The sequence below is a fragment of the Mustela erminea genome, chromosome 10 (genome assembly GCF_009829155.1).
Source record: "Mustela erminea isolate mMusErm1 chromosome 10, mMusErm1.Pri, whole genome shotgun sequence".
Classification (NCBI taxonomy): Eukaryota; Metazoa; Chordata; class Mammalia; order Carnivora; family Mustelidae; genus Mustela; species Mustela erminea.
Genome location: NC_045623.1, coordinates 85,130,934 through 85,156,865, shown reverse-complemented (window position 1 = coordinate 85,156,865; position 25,932 = coordinate 85,130,934). Strand labels below are relative to the sequence as shown.

Sequence of the window (25,932 nt, the reverse complement as noted above, 5' to 3'; positions counted from 1 at the left end):
GGAAGGCCATTCCTGCAGGCAGCCACTGGAGCGGTCTGTGGAGTAAGAACAGATGCTACCAGCCTGATGTGTGGTTTCAACAATAGCCCTTGTCTCCGTCTTCAACGACAGAATGTCTTCTTCTCAGTGACTTTTCGGCAGTGTGGGGGCCATGTCCATCTAAACCCGGGTAGGCTGCCACATCAGCAACCCTGTGGAGGAGTCTCAAGTTCCCACCCCTACCCAGGGGCACGTCTGGCTATTCAGGATACAGCCCAGTGAAGAGCAGCCTGGTCCGGTTTGGTGCAGTACACCAAGGGGGTCGGAGGTAGCACTGGGAAACAGGGATAAAGATATATGTTCTGAAACACCTGGGAGCCACGACAGGGAGTCCTTTATTTTCCTTGGCACAGAGCCACAGGAAAAAAGCTAAATAGCATCCTTTATTGGGCTATTTCTTCAGTTTGTACGGACCATGCCTCCCACAGATGGGTGCTATGATCTTCCTTTTACAGACGAGTTCATTGACACTTGGAGGTTAAAGCGGCCCCCAAGGCATGCAGTGAGCTACATCAGTGCCTAGATCTAACCCCCAGTCATCTCTGTCACTGCAGAACCCATGCCCCCATCTCCAGGCACACGACTGAACACGGAGCTGACAATAAAACCAAAAGACTCCCTTCTTTTCAGTCCCACCACAGCAAAGGGTCACCCAACTCACGGTCGAAGCACTGAAGCCTTGTGTTTGGGAGAGTTGGCAAATACGGCAGGAGGGTCAAGCTTAAAGTGGCCATCAACTTGTCTCTGGCTCTTCTGGCTTCTTGAGCAGAAAAACTTCCCTTCTGTTGTCCCTACGCTTCATTTGAAAAACAGGGTTTCCAAGCAAATGTAGATTTCCCAAGCACCCTAGGGGTTCACTAAGTAATAGTAGCCCTTAGTATCAGCAGCCTCCGCCTGGAAGGTCCCGCCCTCTGCATGGACCACCCCGGTCCCACCCTCTCTGCCTTGAAGCTAGCTAGCTATTGGACCCTCTCTGCAGCCTCAGCTCCCGCACCACTTAAGTAGCCCGCTCTTTCTTTCTTCCTTTCTTAGTTTCTTCCTTTCTTAGTTTCTTTCTAAAAATATTTTATTTATTTATTTGACAGAGAGGGCAAGAGAGCACAAGCAGGGGGAGCAGCAGAGGGAGAGGGAGGAGCAGGCCAATGCCAGACTCGATCCCAGGACCCTGGGATCATGACCTGAGTCGAAGGCAGAGGCTTTAACCATCTGAGCCATCCAGGTGCCTGTAAAGTAGCCCTTTCTTTACTCCCTACTTCTTTCCCAGAACAGACTCAAGGCAGTTGGAAAGACTCAAGACGTGTCCAAGCACATTAACACTAAACAAAATGACGGAGATTGGGTGAGGTGGGTGAGAATTTTATTAAGAAACCCTGACAGAGGAAAACACAGCATCGAACACAAGGGGTCTCCTTCTAGCCAGGACAAAAAGATGAATAGTTGAAAATGAAGCATTTCTTCCCTAGTAGAAGAATGCAGACCGATTAAATAGGAAACAAAATGATCTCCTACCTCTAAGCTCAGAGAAATTTGTCCCTAAAGTCTTTATCTAAGGGACCCCCTACAACGTAAAGATTGCTCCATGGCAATTTTACCCCCAAAGAGCAGAGCCGTTCAGTCTGAGGGCTACCTGCACAGGACCTGGTCTTCCCACCCATGCCTGCTCTCTGCTGGGGGGTCCTCATCTCCACGGGGCCCCCAGAAGGGGTCTTCTGGGAGGGAAGCTCATCATCACTCTGCATGTCTCTGAACACAGAGCTGCCACTCTCCTGAGAGGTCAGCAGGCCAGCGGTCCCCTGGGATCATGAATCACACGGTGCCATGAGCTGTGAGGGGCTGCGGTCTACGAGGAATGGCTGTGAAGTGGAGCCGGTACAGACACCCTCCTGCTGCCACCCTTTCTAGAACGTACTGGCGGGGAACAGAGTCCTCTCTGTGCCCCCGCAACTCGCTTCTCTGGCCTTCTGGAACAGGACGGGTTCCTAGAGTTCTGCGAATCCAGGAGCTTCAGCAACCACCGCAAGGAAGCCAAGGAAGGAGGAAATAGAAAACGGTCTTACCTGAGGCGGTGCCGGCAGGGTCTGTCCTCATGCCAGACAAGCCTCCTTGAGTTTCTTCCCCATTCAGATCCGTGGCTCGTCGACTCCTCTGTGTCACGAGTGCCTTGAGAGTGTTTCCCTGCTCCCAGCCGAGTGTCCAGGCAATGGCGCAGCGGGGAGAGGCTGGGGTGTGAGCCACGGCCAAGCTCATTCTCGGCTTCTGCCGCTCCTAGATGTACGAGCCTCAAAGTGCACACGCGTCCCACGGAGAGAAGGCCGGCACTCACTCCCACACGCTTACTGAGGAGTGAGACAGCGTGGGCAGAACCTATCATCCAGTAAGCATTAAGTCTCTGTGAGGCGATCAGTCATTAGGAAAATACAAAAATACAGAATTCTGCACACAATTTCAGAGGCCCGTGGACTTCCGGGGGATCCTTAGGTTAAGAGTCCTTGGCTTGGTCCCTGAGAGTCTACAAGCCAAGCTCTGTGGCCAAGGCTTACGTTTTTCTCTCTGCACGCCATCAGCACACCTGGGGGTGTGTGGTGTGCCGGGAATCCGGGTCTCCAGTGTAGCCGGCACACCTGAGCGGGAGACGATGACTCACCCAAGGTCTCACGGCCGAAGTCTGTCTTCTGACTCACTAAGCTGCCTTCTTAAGACTCCTGAGGCTTCCTGAGGGCCAAGGTTGCTCTTCATTCCGTTGTCTGCCGTGCTCTGTGCCCACCAGAGAGCCTGAGACACTTCCCCGGGGTCCTCAGACTGGCAGCGAGTGGCCGTGAACAAGAAGGCACCCAGAGGGGCCCATCTTGCTGTAGAGCCGCACCAGGTGCTAAATCCCTTCAGCTACAAGGTCAAGGGGACACTCCACCTCTTCTGTGTGACCTCGCCGCTCCAGGTCTCACTTCATTTGTAAGAGAAGGACAGCTCTGACCACCCGGATGCCCTGGGAGGGCTGAGCGAGGTCTTGGCTAAGAAGCCCACGTGTGGTACCTGGCCTGGTGTCAGTCTTCCAGGCAGGGGAATGGTTCCAATTAGTTTCCGGATGAGGAAACCAAGCCAAAAGCCCTGAATGACAGGTCTCCCAGTCTTCTCTCAGGCCATTCTTCCAAACCGCACCACGCAGCGGCCTCCTGGGCTGGGTGCATGGATCTTTCCCCCAGTTTGTTGCACAACAATTGAGGAAGGGAAGAAGGTTTTCATGGGGCATTTAAATAGCTCAGGGAACAAAAAGATGAGTGAGTCAGTCATGTTGGCACCTGAAAGGACCGCAGGAGAGGTGGGGAGCTGGGGAAGGAGAGGGAGGAGATGGCTCAAGACTCGGCCTTTATAGGCCCCTGACCACTCCGGATCTCTCCAGAACAAGCAAGCCTGGAGAATGGCGGTGCTTCCAGTCCAGCTTCCTCTGGTTTCGGGAATAGCAGTCATTTCTCAGAAGCTGGCCTGACAGAGGCGACTCTTCCAAAGAGCCTGAGAGCTTCAGCTTGGCTCTTTTGCTGAGCAGGAAATGGATTTATAAAGAAGCAACCGGGAGTGTTGAAGAGACAGCTGAAGAGACAGCCAAAAATCTGGCTAGGGATGAGAAGCACTGGCTTTCTAGGCTGCGGACAGCTGTCCACTCAACAATCCTCCAGCCCGGCACGAAGCAGATATTTTTGTATATATTCTGATCCAACTAACACTTATCAAGTGTCTGCTGTGTGCCAGGCGCCAAGCACAAAGCTTCTTTTTATAAACTTCACTTAATGCCAGCAAGTTTGAGAAGGTGGCATCACACCCCTTTTCTCAGACAAGGAAACAGGAGCAGAGTAAACGACTGGCCGGGATTCCTTGCACATCCTCTGAGCTCCGAGCACAGAGCGGTCGCCACGAAGCCGAGCTGCCTTGTCCTTAGGGGCAAGAAAAGCCTGCCTGCATCTGAGCTAAAGTTCAAGAGGTCGCGTGGCTCATCTTAGGAGCACACACGTGGACTTTCCTGCCTTGTGACTTCTAGTGACAAGAAGGAGTTTCCAAGCCAGATTCAGAATTCAATGCCTTTTTTTCCTCCTAGCCCAGATCCCCTCAAAAAAAAAAAAGCCACAACAGGGGATACAAATTTTTAACATACTTTATTGATTTAGGGGCCAAACAAGGCAGCATTTGGTCAGTTAAGAAAGGCACCTCATTGAAAATAATACATCACAGTGCTGACGAGTGATCCCAGTCACAGGATTTGAGGATGGAAAGGACAATCTTTGGATGACGTTGCTTAGGGTACTTGCTCATTTATTAATAAGGGTCCCTTCCCACATTATGGATGCAAGATGGCAAGAGTGCAGGGATGCTGGGTGGCTGCTGGGAGCTGACCCATGAGAACAGGGCGGGAACCAGTACACAGCAGTATGTGGTTGAGGAGGGAGACCAGCCCCGTCTTCCCCCAACTCCAGTAAACTTGATTGGCTGAGCCATGGCCCCTTGAACATGACCCCTCCCAATCTTTCCAATGCAGAGATGATCTTTTGATCTCACGGTCTCAAGGGAACCAGGGCCAGGAGTTGAACCACTGCCATTCCAGGCTTTTGGAAAGACGGGGCAACAGTCTGACTTCCTGCATTCTCAGGCTGGCAACCCATGAGGCTCTGAGATAAAAACTGAGGTCTTAGGACATTTGGCTTTAAAAAATATTGTCACCAATCCACAGTAAAGGAAACCTGGCTTCCTTAGAAACAATACTGTACCTCCCTATTTCTATTTACAGCCTCTAATCAGGTTTAAAAAAAAAAATTAATTTCCCCCTTTTTCAGACTCCTCTATGACATGTGAAAGAGACGGCCTATCACATTGTTGCTCTCCGTTACTCCTTTTGGGCCCTCGCCATTCCTCCCTCTCCATCCTCACCCTGACCACCCCTTCCCTCTGCCCAGCACCTAAGAGCAGGGATCACGCCGCGGGGTGATGAACAGTGGTGCAGTCTCGCCTGGCCTTCTGCTACTAGGCTGAAATAGAGAGGAAACAAGAGAGAACAAAATGGGTTTTTAAAAACCAAGTAAATATCAGGGAAGGCTGGCATGCATGCCCCAGCAACCAAATGCATCAGACACTGGACATTTCTGTCGGGAGAAAGCTCTCATGCCTGCTGAGGTTAAGGCCATGTAATTAAATGAAGAAAAAATCTAAATCCTGACCACCCCCCAAAAGGACATATGCATCCTGCATGTTCTAGGTTCACCAGCAGCCCAAATATGCACACGTGAATGTATATGGATAGGTGACAAGTATTTGAGGAGGATCACACACATTCAATTAGCAAACACTCAAGGCCAGCCACCTCAAGGCCAAGTGGCTGCAGCTGTCCCCTGGGAAAGGCGAGTGGACTCCAGGATCTGTGAGGTCTCCCTCCCCTAGAGAAGGGCCCCAAGCCACTGCAGACAAAGCTCATAGTTTTGGTTTCACTCCTCTTCCCTGAAGTCATGTGCTTCCCAGAAATGCCCCATGGCAGACTAGGTTTCTGTTCAGAATGGGCGGAGTTAGTTTACAGGCAGGGAGGCAAGGCAGAGCAGAGCTGGCAGACACTCACTTGAACCAGACCAAAGGGAAGCAAGATGGCCACGTACCCATGCCCAGCTTCCAGGTGGACAGGGGACAAGCCCTCTCAGAGTTCCACAGACAGCAGGAGACTCAGGTCAGACGGGGACTGGGACTCTAGAGCCCACTGTACCAAGTCAGCAGATTGTGCCAGGGCTGGCGACGTTATTTACTGGGCCTGCCACTGGTTTTCCAATGGTTTTTCCAGAAGCTGCTGTTTTGTGGCCTCTTCCAACAGTCTATTAATTCACCTGTTTGCCACAAGTCAAATAGCACAGCATGGACCTCAGGAAATGCTTAATAGATGGAGAACTGAAGTTAGGAGTAAAAGCTGGTTCCTGTCATAGTTGATCTTATTTTGGGTGATCTTTTCTTGGGGAGTCTGTGGAGAGAGTCTGAGTTTACAAGAGACACATCTGATTGCGGTTTCATATCCTGCAGAGACTGGGTTTGAGTAAACTCTAATGAGGCCAAGAACAGAGCACCTCCAAATCAGTTTTGTTCGTACTTGGACTGAGACCAACATTAAAAAATGCAAACAAACCAACCTACCCTGGTCTCTCTGGGAAGTGGCCTGGCTGCTCTCAGATGCCCTGCCTGGATGTTCGGAAGGCAGCATGAATTCAAGAGGACCATTCACTTGGGCTTAATCTTTGGCAACAATTGGGTTTCTACACACGGGGCCCAAGGGGTCCCTACTTTACAGCACTGTGAAATCACAGAAATTTTCCATCTTAGCCTAGATCTTTCTATGGTGATACCTCTACCAGTTATTTCTGAAATCTGTAGTGTATATGCCCTTTTCTTTTCACTGAGGGGAAAAAAAAAAAGAACAATCCCCATCCACATACTGACTTGTGGCTTTTCACTGTGGGGTAGAAAACAAGTGGGAACCTTGGCTCTGCTTGACTTCATGTGATCCTGGACTCCTACTCAGCTGTTGGGAGAGGGACCATGAGGTTCTAGAACCACGGTGCCTGGCAGATATCTGAGTTAGGTTATCTTGGCAAAAATAAATAAAAATCAAGACTATGGCTAAAGAAGTAAACAGCTGGCAGAGCAATCTTGCCTGTACCTTAGAAAAAAGGAAGAGTGTACACGTATTTAAATCAACGAACACACGCACGCACACACACAGATGAGATGAGAGTTGCACACACGCTAAAGAGACATCAAGCAAGCGCTTTTTTAATCAGTATAACAAATGGTATTCTCGCTGGCCTCAGGAAGCTTCCCTCTGCCTGCTCTGTAATTCCCACCCTCCCTCAACAGGGATAGGAAGAAAGAAATTCCTTTTTGGACCCAACATTAGATAAACATAACCAAGTCTTTACATGTGGCTTTGGAGAAGGCCGCTAGGATGCTGGCAAACACGACGTCGGGGGTCTGGGTGGCATCGATGACAGAGTGGATCCCTCGTTTCCTGTAGTACTCCACCAGCGGGGTGGTCTGAGAATGGTAGGCCTCCAGGCGGATCTTCAAGGCCTTCTCATTATCATCTGATCGTCGGATCAAGGGCTCTCCAGTGACCTGAGAACAGGAAGGGGGCAGTGAAAGTCTGGGACAGTTAGCAAGGTTCCTTATCTGGTGATGCCAGGTGCAGATATGCGATGCTGTCTGCTCCCAAAGTCCATCAGAGGGAAAGAAAGATGATCTAGATCCCCTCCACTGTGGAATTTTAAATAGCTTTGCGACTTCCAGGAAGTTGGTCCTAGGAGGAGACCAACTAGTCCGGAGCAGCCGGGCAGCCTGAGGCAGCAAAGTGTGAGGAAGGGGCTGAGCTTCTGCTCAGGCTGCTTGGCTTCCAAGATGAACACTTCTAGGATCAGAAGCAGGAAAGATACAGGCCCTCGAGACTGAGAATACATAAAAAATCAGAGATGCATTTGCCATTGTAACCTTAGTTGGCAAAGTATTTGGTGTTTTCACTAGGGTGTCGGCCATCAGTGTTGTAGAAGTGGCAAGTAAATGAGAAAGAACTCTGAATGGCAGAGTTCCCAATCGTGGGATACGTGGCTACACTGACACGAGGGTTCTGAAACCTGTAGGACCTGACGAACTTGTCTGCAGGGACAAAGGCAAACCCAGGATTCTCACTCTCACCTACATGTTCTAGAACAGGTCAAACAGACCTAGTACTGCAAATGTTACAGCAAAAATGTACAAGACCCTCCCTGTCACATCTGAAAGTCACTGCAGACTGGGCACTTGGCAACGTTAATCCAGCCTGAACAGTCTGAATCTGTCGGACACAGCAGAGTCAACAGAGAGGACATTCTTCTAAAGTTAGGACCGATCAACACATCTCTCTTCAGTCCTGTTCTCCCAGCTTGGCTCTGCCTCTGGGCTTCCAAGCAGCCCTCTCCTGAGGTTAGTCAATCATTTAGATCACCATGATAACAGAGAGGGACTGCGCTAGACCAAAGACAGGTATAAACTGGGCACTGTGAAGTAGCCAGTGCTGGTAGCTACCTCAAAGTCAAATAATAAACCACCTGGGAAGGCGCTGTGTAGACAGAAGGGCCACAGCACATGAGGTTTACTTGGTAGTGGTATTTCTCACGGTTAAGTTAATCATATTGGTAGGAATAAAGAGAAGATGGAAAGAACAGAGAACAGAAAGGAAGAAAGGGGAAGGAAGGAAAAGGAAATTTCCTGTCCTGGGTTTACATACGTCATCTTTCATGTGTTCCTTTGGGGGGTTGAACTCCTCGTGGTAGGAACGGCCACTCAGAGGGTGAATCAGCCTGAAAGACAGCAAACGAACATGAGTCAGGTTGCCTGAAAGTACCCCAGCACCCCAGGGGTCTCCAGGTTGATAAGCAATGACAGAGGAGCTGGACATGAGGACTTTATCCAGCCAGAAACCTGCCATAGGCGTCTCTCGCTTGGGAAGATAGCCGGGCTTCTAGCTTATGCCAGAGGGAGTATGTTTTCTACTTTGACCCAATATGATAATGACCGTCTGGCTGCCGAGGCTGGCGTTAAGCACCTAACTCAGGAACCCGGTGCTGGTCTTACACAGCCCTTCATTTTATTCACCCACTCGCTCAACAAACGTTTATTTTATTAAGTGCTTAGTCCGACTCAGGCGTCATACTGAATCCAGGGGCCGCACTGCAATGAATCAAGATGCCTGATCAAAAGCAGCGCTTACTCTAGTGGGAGGGACAAATGAGGAAAAAAACAAAAATAAATGTGACTATCCTTTAATAGAGATTTGTACAACATGACACGGAGGCCAGAGGACAAAGAAGCTAACCCTATTTTCTATCTCAGTTCGGTTACAAAGACCAGAAAGGTGTGATGGTGAAGTATTATGTCCTTTAGATGCAAACAGCACCAGACAGGGTGGCACTCCTGAAGCATCGGAGGGCCAAGCAATACGAACACTGGCACCAGGGGAAAGGACTTACTCAGCAAGTCAGGAAGTGCCCAAGAATTAAGTGTTTAGTGGGTGCTGAAAACGTAGCTGGGCACCCCATCTCTGCCGGGCCCCCTTGGGCCGGAAACTCGAGTTCCTGACTGTGAGGGGCCATGCCACGGGAGCCTAGAAACCTAAGAAGGGAGGAAGGCAGGCCAAACACTGCCCAGCAGCCAGGGACCGTCTAGTTTGCCACGTTTGTGCAGACCTGGGCTTTCTTACTGAATGGATGCCTGCTCTCCTGATGAAGGTCTGTTACACCAGAGCTTCCCAACATTTTTCACCTCTTGGCGCCGGCGGAAGCATTTATGTGTTAAGCACTTGCGTGCTTCCCCTCCGGAATAGCCCAGGCCTACCCAGCTGCTCTGATGGCTGAGGGGATCCACATCTCGGCACATCCGTTGCGAAAGTCCGGGTCAGACTATCAAAGCCTGGGCAGGGGCACGCGGGTGGCTCAGTCGGTTGAGCGTTGGACTCTTGGCTTCAGCTCAGGTCACAATCTCAGGGTCGTTAGATCAAGCCCTGCATCGGTTTCCACGCAGAGCAGTCTGCTTGAGATTCTCTCTCCCTCTCCCCCTTCCCCTTCCTCGGTCTCGACAGCACACTTTTGGGGGGCTAAGTGGTCCATTTATAGCACTGGTGGGGGCAAGGTGATGGCTGAGTAGAACAGGCTACACTGACGGCTATGCCTGTTATCAGGCCCTTTTATTTGAGTCACTGGTGAAGTTCCTCTGGTGCCTCTATTGGGAGACCTGGGGAAAGGCTGAGGGGCTCAGCTACAGCTTTCCCTCTGCAAAGGGTTACAAGCTCGAGACATGGACCATGATTCTTCCCCTTCTGGAAAGCACAAGGCACCCAGCAGCCAGGCTGCAGCAGACCTGACTCTTTCATTTTCACATCCCTGCATCTCTCGCTTACTTTGATTCCCTCAGCCCTCCAGATACAGACAACACATGGCTCCTTCCCCGCACTCAGACTTCATTTTAAGAGGAATACCAGGCTCACTACCCAGAAGGGCAACAAAACAAAGTCCAAGATCCAAGTTTTCGAAGTGGGACCGGTCTCAGTACCAACCACAACAGCTCTAAGGAACACTGAGCCTGACCTAGTGGTGGGGGTCGTGATGGGGAGGGACATGAGCCGGGATTCTAGAGCCGTTGCTGTCTTGAGGAGGACACTTCAGATGCCTGTTTTCTCAGCCACAAAGGGTGGACGGCTTGAGACATTAGGAGAGGAGCACCTGGGTGGCTCAGTGGGTTAAAGCCTCTGCCTACGGCTCAGGTCATGATCCCAGAGTCCTGGGATCGAGCCCCACATCGGGCTCTCTGCTCAGCAGGGAACCTGCTTCCCTTCCTCCCCTTCTACTTATGATCTCTGTCTTTCAAATAAATAAATAAAATCTTTAAAAAAAAAAATGCTTAAGAATCACTGAGAAAATTTAAAAAAAAAAAAAGAGAGAAAAAGAAAAAAAAAAGAGACATTAGGACAGCCAACTGGCAGGATAATTAGGATATCGGAGAGCCAACACTGAGAAAGTTAAAACCCATAACCGCCAACCATACATATTCAAGACATAAAGTAATGACTCATAATATCGTCAGAAGTGAGGTCAGAGCTAATCAAAATTTACAGTGCGTTTTTATCATGTCAGATTTAAATAAGATTCAAATTAAACCAACTAGTCCCTGCTGCTTTTTCTTCCAACCCTCACTGTAGTGGACCAGGAGGCAGAAAGCCCACTTTCAGTGCTAGTTCTGCCACTAATCCAGAGTGAATCTGAAAAAACTGCTTTACCAGTCTGGTGTGTCCTTCTCTGTGAGGGAGGTGGTTGCACTGTATCACTCACCCCCAAACCCAGACCCTGGGTCTTCTTCATGCTCTACAACAACCTTGCAATTTGCTCTTCAGCATATCTTCATTCCCCACCAGCCAACCCCAGTCAAAAGCCTCCACAACTCCACGTGGGGATCAGAATCATCTTCCTAGGTGGGCTCTTGTCTGTTTCTCTTTTGCCCCAGTTTAGCCTGTACGCCAGGGCCAAACTAATGTTCTTAGAATGCTGCTCCTGCCCTGACACCTCATGGCTTAAAAACGTCCCATTACTCCTAATCTGTCTACCCTCTTCACCCTGGCCCACCTTTCCCAGTCAAGCGCCCATCTGTTCTTCCCAATAGCACTTTTTCTACCATCCAGCCCCGCAGATCACTCCTCCAACTCCGGAAAGATACTCTGCCACCACCCATAGAGCTAGAGGCCCTCCCCTAACCTGTACTCATTCCCACCTCTACTCCCTTCCTAGAAAGCCTCGCTGAAATCCTCTCCGTCCAGGAAGGCCATGTTTGACATTACATCTCTCCTAGGCAGCCTTCCCTTTGCGCTCCCAGGCTCGCTCCTTAGGACTACGTTAATCAGCCCAGGTTTCTCGTATGGCTTGTAGACTCTCTGAGGTCAGAGATGGGCACGTTGTTCTTCTGTACCCTGCAGTATGGCGCTACACACAGCACAGGCACCCAGAATGCAAAGGCCTCCAGCGTCAATAAAGTGGATCCCACCATATCTAACGTAGCCCCTCAGGAAAACACCTGTCAACACTCACCCCGCTGTCTGTTCACATGTCTATCTCTGCCCTTGTAGATATGAACTACAGACCCATAGAAAAAATGTACATCTTCATGAGGAAATCAACTTAGTAAAATTTACAACAAGAAAACATTCTCCTTCTAATTAATTCCAAAAGTTTACATGTACTAGGATGGTCACAGCATTAAATTAACAGCAAACAACTATAAAAAACACAACTGTACCACAATAAGGGGACAAGGGAGTAAATGATGGCTCGTCTACTGTGAAATACCGTGCAAAAATAATGGTCACAGATGTCTGGTTCAAGATGGCAGACTGACTACCTTCCTGAGACTCCATCAAAATGACTAAGGGATATAAAAGCTAAAAGCCACAGCCCACAATAAAGATGAGATTGGGAAGAGGTCTATTAGTGGCCAAGATCTTCCCACATATTTCTGGAAGCGGATGGCAGAGTGGACAGGGAAACAGGGTAGAGGAAATTGTAGCCTAAAGCAGTGGCCCTTTCAGGGCAAACTTGTTCAGAAACAGAAGCATATCTGTATTCAGCGGTGACTACTACAAAGAAACATGTACTTTAAAGATTGTATTTATTTACTGGTTTTTTTTTTTTTAAGATTTTATTCATTTATTTGACAGAGAGACACAGCAAGAGAGGGAACACAAGCAGGAGAGGGAGAAGCATGCCTCCCACCAACCAGGGAGCCTGAAATGGGGCTCGATCCCAGGACCCTGGGATCATGACTTAAGCCAAAGGCAGATGCTTAATGGCTGAGCCACCCAGACACCCCTTTATTTACTGTTTTAATAAACTCTACACCCAATGTGGGGATCCGACCTCCAGTCCTGGGACCAAGAGTTGCATGCTTCATTTGGCTGAGTCAGCCTGGTGCTCTAAGCAACATGCACTTTATTTATTTTTAAAGATTTATTATTTGAGAGAGAGAGTAAGAGAAGGAAAGAGTGAGGGGGTGGGCAGAGGAAGAGGGAGAGAGAATCTGAAGCAGACTCCGTGCTGAGCACGGCACCGGACACAGGGTTGGATCTCACGACTCTGAGATCAGGACCTGAGCCAAAACCGAAGAGTCGGACGCTTAATGGACTGAGCGCCCCAGGCGCCCTGAAACAAGTACAAAGCAATAGTGGGTTTGGCTGAGGTGGCTGTACACGAGCAAAATTTTCCTCCATTTTCTAAACTTTGTGTATGTGGTCATATTATTTTCACACTACAAAACCTACAGCAAGGTAGGGCAACTTCCAAATGAACCAAGATTTCAGGGCACTGGAGATAACCATGGAAGGAATGGAATCTTTCTGAGGTACCTACCGTAAGCAAGGCTCCGAACTACACAGGTCATGGTATGTAAAATGCACAGTGGTTCCTTGAAGTGGGTCTTATTAACCCCACTCTACGCAGGAGGAATCAGCCTTGGATAGATTAAGAAAGTTGCCTAGGGTCAGAGTTAAAAGGTGACAGGCCTGAGATGCTGTCTGCCTTCAAACCCCTTGCTCTTCTTTCCACGTATCTCCATCGCATGTCACATACAAGACCAGCCCATGTAAAAATGGCACTACGCTGCCCGGCTGGGATGGGGCAAGAGCAATGCTGGTCTGATAAAGCTCTGAGGAGGCAGGACCAGGAGAAGCCTTCAGAGGACAAATACCTTCCTGTGATTCTCCGGATCAGCAGAGAGTCTGGGATGCTGAATTCAATCACAGAGTCAAGCTTCTCTTTCCTCTTCTCCATGAGGTCGTCGAGCTGCAAGAGAGTAGTATATGGCCCATCTAAGCTACCAGAGCTTGATCAGAGCTGTTTCCCTCAAAGGAATTACGAGATAAAGGGCCAAGAGTTCGTTTTCATGCATTAGTGACACAAATGCAAGGCACCTACCATTTCTGCCTGTCTCACGGTCCGAGGGAAGCCATCTAGAAGAAAGCCATTTTTGCATCGAGGGGTCTCCAAATTCTTCTCAATGAGCTCCACTACCATTTCATCACTCACCTGGAAGTTAAGAACAAGACAGCCTTGGGTTTAAATCTGTTAATTAGGTGACATGAGCCCAACTCCAGGGCTACAAGTTTGTGTCTCTATAACCCGATTAAACAGCATGTTTTCTTGACCCCAAAGAAGCAAATATTAGAGCAAATGTGGAATGGCTCCACATGCCAAAGAAAATTCAGTTTCATGATTTTTGTGGTTGCCACATATGTGTTCTCCTCCCTGGAGATTCTCTTGTGTCCCAACTATCTAGGTGAGGGAAGAGGATCCCACTGCCCGTCACCTGGACAGGAGGTTCTCATGTCTGAGGTCCTGAGGACCTCACCAGCCATTAGCCAGGATCCTTTCCATCAGATAATAGCTCATCAGCTGTCCTCAAGGCACAAGAAAGATGAGGGCTTCTGGCTGAGAGATCACTGAGGAGGGCTCCATGGGAGAATGGGGCTCGACCAAAATGCAGGAAGGTACCAACCTTCCCTGTTTCACAATTCTGATCAGGAGAACAGTAAAGTGGTTCAGGCCATCCTGGACATGAGGTAACAGAGAAGGCTGCTGAATTGGCAAGACTGGGTCAGAGCCAAGGAAATGAGGTACCAGCCCAACGCACCTCTTAGTTGCTCTAAAAGCCCTAATGAGGACTCCTCCAGCTTCTAAAAACTGGTTTTCCTCCTGAGCTTTCATAGAAACAGAGTTCCGTACCAGTATGACCGTGAAGGTGGCTAACACTTTTATCTCCTGGGACCCGCTGTGAACCTGGGGACAAAGTACAAGCTCTGTGACGAAGTGAAGGCTGGAGATAAGCAATCTCATGGCCATACCCCAATTTTTTCTCAGTACAAGATCTTATGCCAAGACCCAAAGTCCAAACATCTAGCTTTCTGGCTTAGCTCAAGGTCTCACAAGCACGAAGGGAAAGCTAGAGATAAAGGGGCAAGTGGGCGAGTAGGGGTACCCCAGATACAGCTATGCAATCTCAAAGCCTGCCAGGAGGTAATTTGGGGATAAAGATAAAGCCAAGGCCTTCCCCGACCAACATTCTGAGATGCGAGAAGACCAGAGGGCCAAGCACAAAATGACTTCTGAAGGTGATTCCCAGATGATAAACGTACCTTTTTCTACCCCCCTTCCCCCAAAATGGTATATCTGATCATCTTCATGTATGAACTTAAAATAGTGAAATGTTGGGCACCTGGGTGGCTCAGTCAGTTAGTTAAGTGTCTGCCTTTGGCTCAGGTTACAATTCTAGGGTCCTGGGATCAAGTCTCGCATTGGGCTCCCTGCAGAGCAGGAAGTCTACTTCTCCCTCTCTTGCTTTCGCTCTGTCAAATAAAAAAATAAAATATATACTTTTAAGATTTTATTTGTTTATTTGACAGAGAGAGAGATCACAAGTAGGCAGAGCAGGAGGCGGGGGGTGGGGTGGGAGAGAAGGGAACAGACTCCCCTCTGAGCAGAGAGCCCGATGCGGGGCTCAATCCCAGGACCCCGAGATCATGATTTGAGCCGAAGGCAGAGAGGCTCAACCCACTGAGCCACCCAGGTGCCCCTAAAAAAAATAAAATCTTAAAAGAAACCAGGGAAAATGTTATGGAAGCAAATGGCTTGTAACCTTGTAAGTACTTACAACACAGTGTATCTTCTTGCTCATGAATATTCTATACTAGAACCATTGTTTCTGTAGTTTAATTAAAATGTTTTCTTGGTGTTCCAGTTTATTAAAATGCCTGAAGGTGATTCCCAGAGGCCAACTCCCAGAATAACTCAGTTACAACTAAGCTCTGGCGCTAATCAAAGAAGATTTAGTAGATAATAGATTGTAACCATCCAAATAGATCAACTGGCCTACAAATGTAAGAAAATGCTATTATATCCCCCAAGTAGGAGGAATTATTACTTTCATCAGTCACCAAGCAACTCCACTGTTAGAGACACAGAACACAGAGCCACAAAAACAGAGTTAAAACACCCTGTGGTTTCCTGCATCCTCTCTTGGATATATCCTTGAGTTCTGGCCTAGGGATGGCAGTTTCATTTTTGGCTCTAAAACCAGAACCTATTACAAAACACATCAGCACAAAGAACCTCAAGAATACTATAAATAGGGGCACCTGGCTGGCTTTGTCAGTAGAGTATGTGACGCTTAATCTCAGGGTTGTGAGGTCAAGGCCCACATTGGGTGTAGAACCTACTTAAAATAAAAATAAAATAAAATAAATTAAAAAAAAAAAAAAAAAGGAATACCGTGAATAAAATAAATGCCACACATTCAGAATATACCGCATAACCTGCTACCCTAGAGGTCTGTGCAGTGGGTGAGTTTGTGAGAACACCCCGCAGCACACAGGGCTGTCCAACAGAACTTTCTACAATGATGGAAACATTCTAAAGCCGCGCTGGCTAACAAACCTTTTAAATGCCGCCAGTGAGACTGAGCAGCTGAATTTTCAATTTTCAATTCAAGGAAATCTCAATTAATACCCATGGTTCCACGTGGCTGGTGGCCACCAAAGGAGGCAGTGCAGACTGAGACGCAGGCATATCCACATCCACTGGGACCACTGAACCTACCAGTTTCCCGGCATCCATAGTGGCCTTCAGCTTTTTCCCCAGTTCTGAGCCAGACGCAACCATGGCCCTCAGCATGTCCCCAGTGGCCAAATGGCAGACGCAGAAGTTTTCGGCCAGTTTGGGTGCCTGTGGAGGGGAAGATGAAAACAAAGACAGAATTAACACTGAAGGCCCTGGCATTAGGCTGCCCGGGGGTGAGTCTGGCCCTGTCACTGGCTCAGTGGACTGTGGCCAATGCCCGATTTCCTTACCTGGAATAGCGATAAAAGTACCAGATGTTATGGGCACCTGGGTGGCTCAGTGGGTTAAGCCGCTGCCTTCGGCTCAGGTCATGATCTCAGGGTCCTGGGATCGAGTCCCACATCGGGCTCTCTGCTCAGCAGGAGCCTGCTTCCTCCTCTCTCTCTCTGTCTGCCTCTCTGCCTACTCGTGATCTCTCTTTGTCAAATAAATAAATAAAATCTTTAAAAAAAAAAAAAAAAAGTACCAGATGTTATAGTCCGATGTAGAACAATTATAGGGTCACAGTAAGATTTCTACGACAGAATCCCTGTAAAGCACTGAAAACTGCACCTAGCACACGGGAAGTGGTCATAAATATTAGCTATTCTCACAACTTCCACCAGATACACCCTAGTGACACAAAAGCCTCAGTTTACAAATGGGAAGAATCAAAACAGCAGTATCAGTACCTCTCAGGGTTGCTGCGAAGTTTATTTATTTAAAAAAAGATTGTATTTATTTATTTGACAGAGAGACACTGTGAGAGCAGGAATACAAGCAGGGGGAGTGGGAGAGGGAGAAGCAGGCTTCCTGCTGAGCAGGGAGCCACCCAATGTGGGGCTCGATCCCAGGACTCTGGGATCATGACCTGAGCCGAAGGCAGATGCTTAACTGACTGAGCCACTCAGGCGCCCCTATTTTAAGATTTTTATTTTGAAGTAATCTCTATGCCCAATGTAGGGCTCAAATTTAGGACCCAGAGATTAAGAGTCATACCCGCGGAGCAGGCCAGGCGCCCCAGCTGCTGAAAAGTTGAAATGAGTTCACGTAGATCAACCACTCAGCACAATGCCTGGTATATAATGTGTTGAATGAACATTTGCCAAAGGAATGAATGCGCCACAGTCAAGTAAGGTGGCCAGGGGTCTGGGAGGTAGCCCCGGGCCAGCTGAGGAATGCGGGTTTCCCCCCAGGCACATCTGGTTCTTCCCCTTTCCTCTCAGAGGCTCAGTTTCCTGGTCTGTTTAAGATGAAGGCAAAAAGTCTTCATCTCAGAAAGTAGCTGCAAAGATGAGATAGGATACATAAAAAGAGGATTTGGCCAACAGTATATACTTACATAGTAGTTTTAGGAGGCAGAATAACCTTTTGGTTAAGAGCATGGGCTTCAGAGTCAAAATTCCTGGGGTTCAGACACCAGTCACTAGATATGTGACTTGAGAAAAACTGTATCACCTTACTGCCTTTCAAATCTCCTCTAAGTCGAATGGAAATAGTAGCAGGCCCTCCATCACTGGGCTGATGGGATCAAATGGAGCTCGACATATATACACCGGGACAGACACAGAGTAAACACTCAGTGAACTTTAGCTGGCACTGCAGCCCCAGCCCTAATTCCACGTTCATTCACAGAGAAAGAAAACACTGAAGCCCCCTCCAAGAACCCTGCTGGGAGCCAGGAAAACAAGACATGGATTCTGGCCTCTACAGGCTCCTAGTTTGGTGGACAATACAGCAGAATAAAGACCAGAACAGGAAGAACTCTGAACAATACAACAGGAGTACTCTCCTCACCCCAGCCCCCCACCCCCACAGAATCAGTTCAAGAAGCTTGATATTTAGTGTTCTGGTTCAACTGTTTCATAAAATAAGTAGGGTTGGATTCTTATTCAAGCCAGTGCATTGGGAGTTTTCTTAGTTGCACACAGGAAAGGGAAATAGATGAGGCTCAGTGTAGCAAATTCCAGTTTGATTCATGGACTGATTCAGTTCAAGCAAAGACATGACTTCACAGCAAAATGGAATCCAGATGAAGAACGTGTTAAAAACTGCACTTTGGAAAACCAGTGAGGGTCAGGACTCTCTGGCAATGGAAAACCTTCTGGCCCTCCAGGTTGGCGTGGTGGCCACACCCCCAGAGAACTGAGCTTTTCTGCCAATCTTTCTTGTTGGTTGTTGAAGTTAATCTGGGGGAACATTCTGGAGACTGGGCTTGTGCGTTTCGGGATGACGGGATTCTACAGCTGTGTGACCTTGGGCCAGTTACGTTACTTCTCAGCATCTGTTTCTTCACCAGTCAGTTGGGGATGTCTATCTACTTGATTGGGCTGTAGTGAGGATAACAACATTGGGCTGTTTTGAGGAAGTAAATACCCAAAACATTAAGATACACAGTGGGCATTTAATAGAAGACTTCCCTCCATGGTCTTTCTTTTTTGCATTTCTCCACAGAAATGCAACCTACAGAAGCATTCGGATGAAATAACTTTGGACTGTTTAATCCCCATCCCCTCACACTTCAAGATTATGCTTCAGGGCACTGCTTCTACTCCAGACCACCTGGAGATGCTGCTAAAATGCAGATTCTCATTCCACAGGCCAGGGCCTGAGCATCTGCATTTTTAACAAGCTGGTAGGCCTGGCTGTGCTGTTGGCCCCTGGACCACACTCTTGCTGCTTGAGGCCCTGAGCCACTTGTGTCTCACTGGCCATCTCTGTGAGAACCCTGTCAGGGAAGAGGAGGGCTTTTGTGGGGGGCATGGGTAAGAATGGCTGAAACCACCAGACAGGCAGCATGGTGGGTGGGTTTAATGTCTTCGGTCTTCAGTGTATTACCACAGTCATCTGGGGCATATGCTAAAAATATAAAGCCAGGCCCACCCTTAAAGTTTCTGCCTGAGTGGTTCTTAGGCAGCACCCAGGGATTCTGATGCACAGTCTGTGAAACCCCCGGGGGCAGTGGGACAAGACTGGGTTTTTGGTGGTACAGATCTGGGTTGGAAACTAGGACCCACAATTTACTCACTGTGCTGCCCCTGAACAAGTTATACGGCCTTCTTAAAGCCACAGTGTCTTGTCTTCATCCCTGGAGTCCAGACAATAATGTCTACTCTCAGAGCTATAATGGGGACTTAATAAAATTACGTATGCAGAAGCATTCGGCACAGTGTCTGGCATTCAGAGAAATAAAGGGAAGCTATTAGTTGCTGAGGTTTGATTTAATCTCAAACTCATGTGTTTTCTCACTTTGAAATTACCTCTCTGCCTCTGTCTTTCCCATTCCCACGTCCCATGCTCCTGAATATGTAGCTGGAGTCATCTCCTAAAATACTGTTGGGCGTGCCCCCCACCCCCAACACCTACACACACATTCAGAAGCCTTCCATGTCTCCTCAGTGCAATAGGGGAGAAGTCCAAATATCTTAGTCTAGCACTCAGTGTCCTCCATAATCAACTTCCTACACGGCCTAAGCTCTTCAAATTTACCTCCACCTTCAAATTTACCTATCTATATGCCTTGCACCACTGCAAACAGCAGCTCTATGGATGGTTCCCGAATACATAATGTAAGCATTTCTGAGGACCCTAGCTCCTCTCCCTTCTACTCTTCCCAAATTCTGAGCATCTCTCTCAAAATACTCCCACCTACCCCTTCTTCCTCTGATAAGGACTCATCAACATCAGCTAACTGAATGTTTGCAACATGCCAAGGAATTTTTCTATGCAGTTTTACTGCAGTTCGTATGCATAATATACATCAAACCCAGGAGGTAGGAACTATTTTTAATCTGTATTTTATAAATGAAATTCAGAGGCTAATTGCCCAAGATCGCGTAGCTAGTAACATCAGAGCTGGCAAGCCCTAGCACTTACCCATGATATATGGCCTTATTAAAAAACAGCAATAACAACCCACAGAGCCTCAGTGGCTGTTTCTTAGGAAAAAGTGTGTGTGTGTGTGTGTGTGTGTGTGTGTGTGTGTGTGCGCGCGCCCGCCTGGAAGGGAGCATGAGGATTTTGCCATGCTGGCAACATTCTGTTTCTTAACACGAATATAAGCCGCCCAAGGGTAATTGTGAAAATTCATGTTGTGAGGAACCATCAAGCTGCTCACTTATGATATGTGTACCTTTCTCCATATACAGTATACCTCAATAGAAAGTTTTTTAAAAAGCACAGAAACCTGTGTTTGAGTATCACTTCTGCCTCTTAACTTACCATGGAACCTTAGGCCAGGGATTCTTCGAGACTATCTCCTCATCTATAAATTGGGGCTAACAATACCGACATTATGGGCTGGGTAGGAGGAAGAATGGAATACTCTCGACAAATGACAGTTCTTGTTCTAACCCTGAACTAATCCTAGCATTTGTCAGTCACTCCTGTGACACGTCACGCATGGTACTTCGCACTGGTATGAGTTGTGCGCGTGCTGTTCGGTTTTGCCTCTACACCCAGGCTAGTGTTAACTGTGAAAGATGGTAACTCTGCTCAGGAACCAGTCATGGATTCAAATCCTGCCTTTGCTACTTCTTTATGCTTATCCTGGGGCAAGGTACAGCATTTGAGCCTCATTTTATTAGCACAAAGGGCATGGATAAGAACAGGACCTACCTTCTAGGGCTGTAGGTTTAAATCAGACGACACGTGGAATCTCTGACTAGGGGCCTGTCACATAACTGAGCAAAGGGTGACTATTTCTTGTACTGTATCTTCTTAAGGGCAAGGGCTGCTCTCTGCATCTCTAACACCAAAACGATCAAGCATAATATGCATAGGGTAGGAGAAAATCTAACCCAGGGTAGGAGATAGTCAATAAAAGAGCAGGGGCTTTGGAGCCATTCAGGTGGCGGATCTGCCGATAACTTGCTATGTAAACTAGAGAACAGGCCCTCTGAACTTCAGTTTCTCTAACTGTAAAAAGGGGAATAAAAGTATGGGTCTCACAGAGGTGTCATGTCGCTGCACTGATACAGCTGACAGAGACTGGCCTGCAAGAACTGGTATAAGCTAGACACATGCAAAAATAGTTAACAGGGTGACAGACACCTTGGTCACGCTATCTGGTTGCTGCCTGAAAATAATTTGTGAAGGGGAAGTGGATGGGGAAGCAATGGCCACCAGCTGATGGTTCTTGGGGCTGGATAATGGGTACATGGGGACGAGTCTTCCTTTGTATTCAGACTTGAGGCACCTGGGTGGCTCAGTCCGTTCAGTTTGTTTGACTCTTGATTTTGGCTCAGATCATGATCTCAGAGGATGGTGAGATCAAGCCTCTTGTGGGGCTCTGCAATGCGCATGGAGCCTGCTTAAGATTCTCTCTCCCTCTGCCCCACCTCCACTGCCCCCCCCCCCGTCACGTGCTCTCTCTCTAAAAAAAACCAAAAAACCCCACAAATTCTTAAAAAAAAAAAAAAAAGTTAGGGGGTGCCTGGGTGGCTCAGTCGGTTAAGCATCTGCCTTTGGCTCAGAGCATAATCCTGGGGTCCTGGGACTGAGCCCTGTGTTGGGCTCCCTCCTCAGTGGGAGTCTGCTTCTGCTTCTCCCTCTGCCCTCAGTCCCCCTCCCCCATCTTGTGCTTTCTAACTCACCCCCTCTCTCAAAATAAATAAAATCTTTAAAAAAAAATTAGGGAGTCACCCTAATTAGGGTGACTAAAATTAGCCTCCCTAAAAAATTAGGGAGTCACTGCTAGCTCAGTCAGTGGAGCATGAGACTTCAGATCTTGAGGTCTGTGAGTTCAAGCCCCACATTGGGGAGTAGAGCCTATTCAAAGAAAAAAAATAAATATAGGATGTGTTTGTAGACTAAATGCTGCTGGATGCTGCCACTTTGCAACCTCTGATTTATGAACACTGCTGTTTTTTACTTTTTTTTTTTTTTTTTAAAGATTTTATTTATTTGACAGAGAAAGAGACAGCAAGAGAGGGAACACAAGTAGGGGGAGTGGGAGAGGGAGAAGCAGGCTTCCTGCAGAGCAAGAAGAGCCACCCAGATGCCCCTGCTGTTTTTTTTTAACTCCGTAAAACTACAACCACTAGTATTCTTTTTGTCCCACTTACGAAAAGAAAGGTGTACAGAGGTTAAAAGACTTGTTTCCTCAAGTCCCAATTACATCTCCTTCACTTCCACAAAGCCTTCTCTGACCAACACTTGCTGTATGCACACACCCTTATAAATCAGCTCATAAGTATAATTTCCTTCAAAACTTCCTGAATACATCACTCTTTACACTGAAATATCTGGTTGTAAGGGAAGGGAAATGTATAAGATGAGGAAGTCAATAATTATTGAACACCTGTGATGTGCCAGGTTGTCATTTGGGTAGGTAGGGATGCTTTTACACACGTATATAACACATTCTTCCAAAATCCTTGTCACCTTTTGGTCTATATGAATAAGGGCCCTATTAGTCTTGTTCACTGCTATATCTCCAATGTTTGGTACTCATAAAATGTTGAATAAGTAAGGTGGGTATTATCACCATTTTTCAGGCGAAGACACTGAGATTTAGAAGTTACAAAGCTTGCTAGACTATAAAACCCTTGTCTCAGCACTGGGATGGGTTGTTCATTACACAACTAATAAAATTATTAACTTCTGTATGAACTAAGAAAAACTAATTGATGCATTTGAGCTACCCTGTTTATAGTCACAGCAAAAATTTGCAGAGTCTGGGATTAAATATTCCTCTGCTGCAGTTTCCCTAATAACGGAGGGTGATAGCAACAGGAAAGAGACTTCAAAGTTAACGGAGGTCAAGGGGATTAGGTAACAGTGAGTTCCAAGGATGTATCAGCTCCAGCTATAGAAAAGGGAAAGTGGTCGTTCTTGACCTAGTGCCCAGAGCCAAAAAGCAATTATCACGGGAATGACCTGTATCTCCCAGGCTTCCCTTGTCATCACCCACATTAATCTGTGTCCTTCAACCATTTCCAACCCCATCAAGTGCTAAGTGATGTTCTGGGTGCCAGAGGGGTCTCAAGAATGAGTTAGACAAGATCTTTTCAAGTGCTTTTCAAAATCTTTTCAAGGAGAAGTGGGCACACAGCTGTCCCCTGAACACCATTCATTTAGGTGCTCAGGACTTTCAGGAATTCCATCTTAAGCAGCTAACAACCAACAGGAACCTGTGGCCTGGAGGGCAATGCCAGACCTTTAGCAGGAAGGGGACACTGATAATCCAACCTATGGCCTTCCAAATCTTAAAAGGAGATCATAAATCCCAACTCTGATCTATGGGTCCATTACAGCCCCGACACCAAGTGAGGATCCACAGTCTGCTAAGGTAGAAGGTAACTTTAGAGTCCAAACTCCTGGAACCCCATGGCTCCTGAGGTTCCAGACTGCATGAAGTTAATTTTGCTATCTTCGGAAAGCAACCTAACCTCTCCTGGGACTGTTTTCTTACCTGTATGTTGACACCGTCTCTCATTTCCCCAACTTAACTGGCTCAGGTAGGTTATACCTCATTTCTCTTAGAACTCTTAATCAGCACACCCCAGTTCCCCCAATGTCCCACGTGCTAAAGATGCTCCTCTGCCTTCAGTCATTAACCCTAACCAACAAGGTTCCCCTACCCCAAATGCCTGGAACATAACTTTGGACAAGCCCCTCCCACACTGTAGGGAATCGGGGGGTCCCTGACTCCACTCAGGCTGTAATATAGATACTTCAACCGAAGGCTCACCCTACCGCTCAAATCCTCTCAGCTTTTAACTCCTTAAGGAATCTAAATCAGTCCTTTGATCCCGACATGACACCTCAAGTCGAGATCCCTCCAGAACTCTAATCCTAACTCAGACTTCCCCCGATCTCCAACTGGACCCTCTCCCAAACGCCTTCCCAGAACTCTCCCACACCCTTCCTAGGCCTAGGCTCCAGGTCCCGCTCCAGGGCTATCTGGAGCTCCGGCCGTCCTGACCTTGGAGTTCCACAGGCTCCGCCGCCAAGCCCGCCCCTGCAGCTCACCTGGGTACCCTTGCCGGCCCCGGGAGGCCCCAGAAGCACGGCCCGGATGCCTTTGGGACACTCTGGGGCCGGTTCGGGCGCGGGGACGTTGGGAGCCATGGCCGCCAAGCCTCTCAGCGCTCAAGCCGCCAGCACACACCTCGCAGGTCCAGCGCTTCCAGTCTAGCGCGCCGCGCACGCCACGCACAGCCCGCTCGCCGCTAACACTGGTCCGCCGCCACGTCCGTCAGGTCGCTTCTCCCGCCCCCGAGTGTGATGGACACTTCAACTCACCAGCCATGAGGCAACGTTGTAGAAAGCTGCTTTTGATTGGACAAAATCCGTAAGGGAGTAAGGAAGGGGCGGGCCATCATATTCCGAGGCGGGGTTGGGGCTCTCGGCGGGTGTGCGGAGTGGGCGGGAAAAAGTGAAGTAAGACCTGAGGCCCGGCTAGGAGTTCCAGTTTGGCTTTGACAGTTAATGACACCGGCAACTCCGGTAAAGTCCTTTGCAGTTGCTTCTGGGAGTGCAAATGGGCGAAATCAGTCTTAGAAGACAAGTTGATATTATGTATCAAATATCCTTTGGCCCAACAACTGCACCTCCAGGAATTAAAGATATAATCAAAGAAAGATACGCGTGAAGATTTGTGTAACAAAGACACTACTTGTAGCACAACAGCCTAAAAGCCTCAAAAAAGCAAACCAAAGAACAAAATAAAAACAAAGGCAATATCCCAAATATTCAACAAGAGATTGGTTAAATAGATTGCAACAAATTTGTATTCTGAACCTCCCCATTGTATAAAATATTTAAACACATGGGAAAATGTTCACCAAACAGGATACAAAATTGCAGTTACAACAAAATCCCACTTTTGAGTTACAAGTGATGATCTTTGTACACTGTGATTACAGGAGCCTCTCCCATTCTTCTTTGTGCATGTTTATATTTTCAAAAAGTTCTATAATAAGTTCTGTAATAAACAGATACTACTTTTATAATAAGAAAACAACCTTTTTAAGTCAGGAAAAGCTTTTCTCAAAAGAGATAACTCTTGGAGCTATCTCTTGGAGATATCCTTCTCAGATAAGAAAAGAATTCCTCCAGCTTTTTGGTGTGTGAAAGTTTCATCCACATCCCCTGTGAAGCAATCCTCTAGACCCTGGCAAAACTAGCCCCAAGGGCCCCTTTGGACCTTTAGTCAGGAATGTGATTATGAAACGATTATGTTTCCCCACAGGCTCTTAGCTACTCATTTTCTACATCCTAGTGGTGAATTTGCTCTTCCTTCAGTGTGACCTCTTCTATATTACCTCACAAAAGAAATGAACATTTATTCCCCCTCTCTACGTTGGACATCCACAAAGTGCCTGAACTTGAAAGAGGCAGAGATTGTTAAACCCATTTTTCAGGGAACTATGTAGTGGTTAGCCCAGAGCCACATAGTGGCAGGGTCACAATTAAGACTATGGATGATGAGCTGGTGCCCCAGAGAGCTCAGAGTTCATGGGAGTGAGGGGGAGGGTAGGGAACAAGCACATTTTTCTAGTGGAAACTTCTATGTAGCCAAAATTCACTTCATTCCAAGAAAGTCAGAGTTTATGGAGGGTTGCTGTACCCAGGACACCAGGCAAGGGGCATAGGATCAGTCTTCCCTTTCTGTCACCTATCCCTACAGTGATTTCTACCAGGCACGGATCCCTCGGGAAGGAAAGCAATTGAGACTACACAGAAATACACAGTGTAAAGTTTATTCATTCAA

General features: G+C 47.7%; 1 protein-coding gene across 3 annotated transcripts; it reads right to left on the bottom strand.

The window, feature by feature from the left end:
• Positions 1-4,165: 4,165 nt before the first annotated feature.
• Positions 4,166-24,379, bottom strand: AK2 (adenylate kinase 2). 3 transcript variants are annotated; one of them, XM_032361202.1, is made up of 7 exons: positions 24,189-24,377; positions 16,215-16,340; positions 13,539-13,649; positions 13,312-13,406; positions 8,315-8,387; positions 6,975-7,170; positions 4,166-5,051 (listed from the first exon to the last, which is right to left on the bottom strand). In XM_032361202.1, exons 1-7 carry the CDS (start codon positions 24,285-24,287, stop codon positions 5,047-5,049), a joined length of 705 nt encoding a protein of 234 aa, XP_032217093.1. In that variant the 5' UTR covers positions 24,288-24,377; the 3' UTR covers positions 4,166-5,046. The 3 variants fall into 3 exon arrangements, with proteins under 3 accessions (XP_032217093.1, XP_032217092.1, XP_032217094.1); XM_032361201.1 differs by lacking the exon at positions 4,166-5,051 and having other exon boundaries at positions 6,803-7,170; positions 24,189-24,378; XM_032361203.1 differs by lacking the exons at positions 4,166-5,051; positions 6,975-7,170; positions 13,312-13,406 and having other exon boundaries at positions 8,316-8,387; positions 24,189-24,379.
• Between the last annotated feature and the right edge of the window lie 1,553 nt (positions 24,380-25,932).

Bases quoted from the DNA above. Each gene is read 5' to 3' on its own strand.
- AK2 (XM_032361201.1), bottom strand. From the start codon at position 24,287: ATGGCTCCCAACGTCCCCGCGCCCGAACCGGCCCCAGAGTGTCCCAAA. The intron at 16,341-24,188 runs GTGAGCTGCAGG...TCCCCTCCACAG, and splicing joins GGGCCGGCAAGGGTACCCAG to GCACCCAAACTGGCCGAAAA. The intron at 8,388-13,311 runs GTATTTGTCCTC...GCTGTCTTTCAG, and splicing joins ATCCGGAGAATCACAGGAAG to GCTGATTCACCCTCTGAGTG.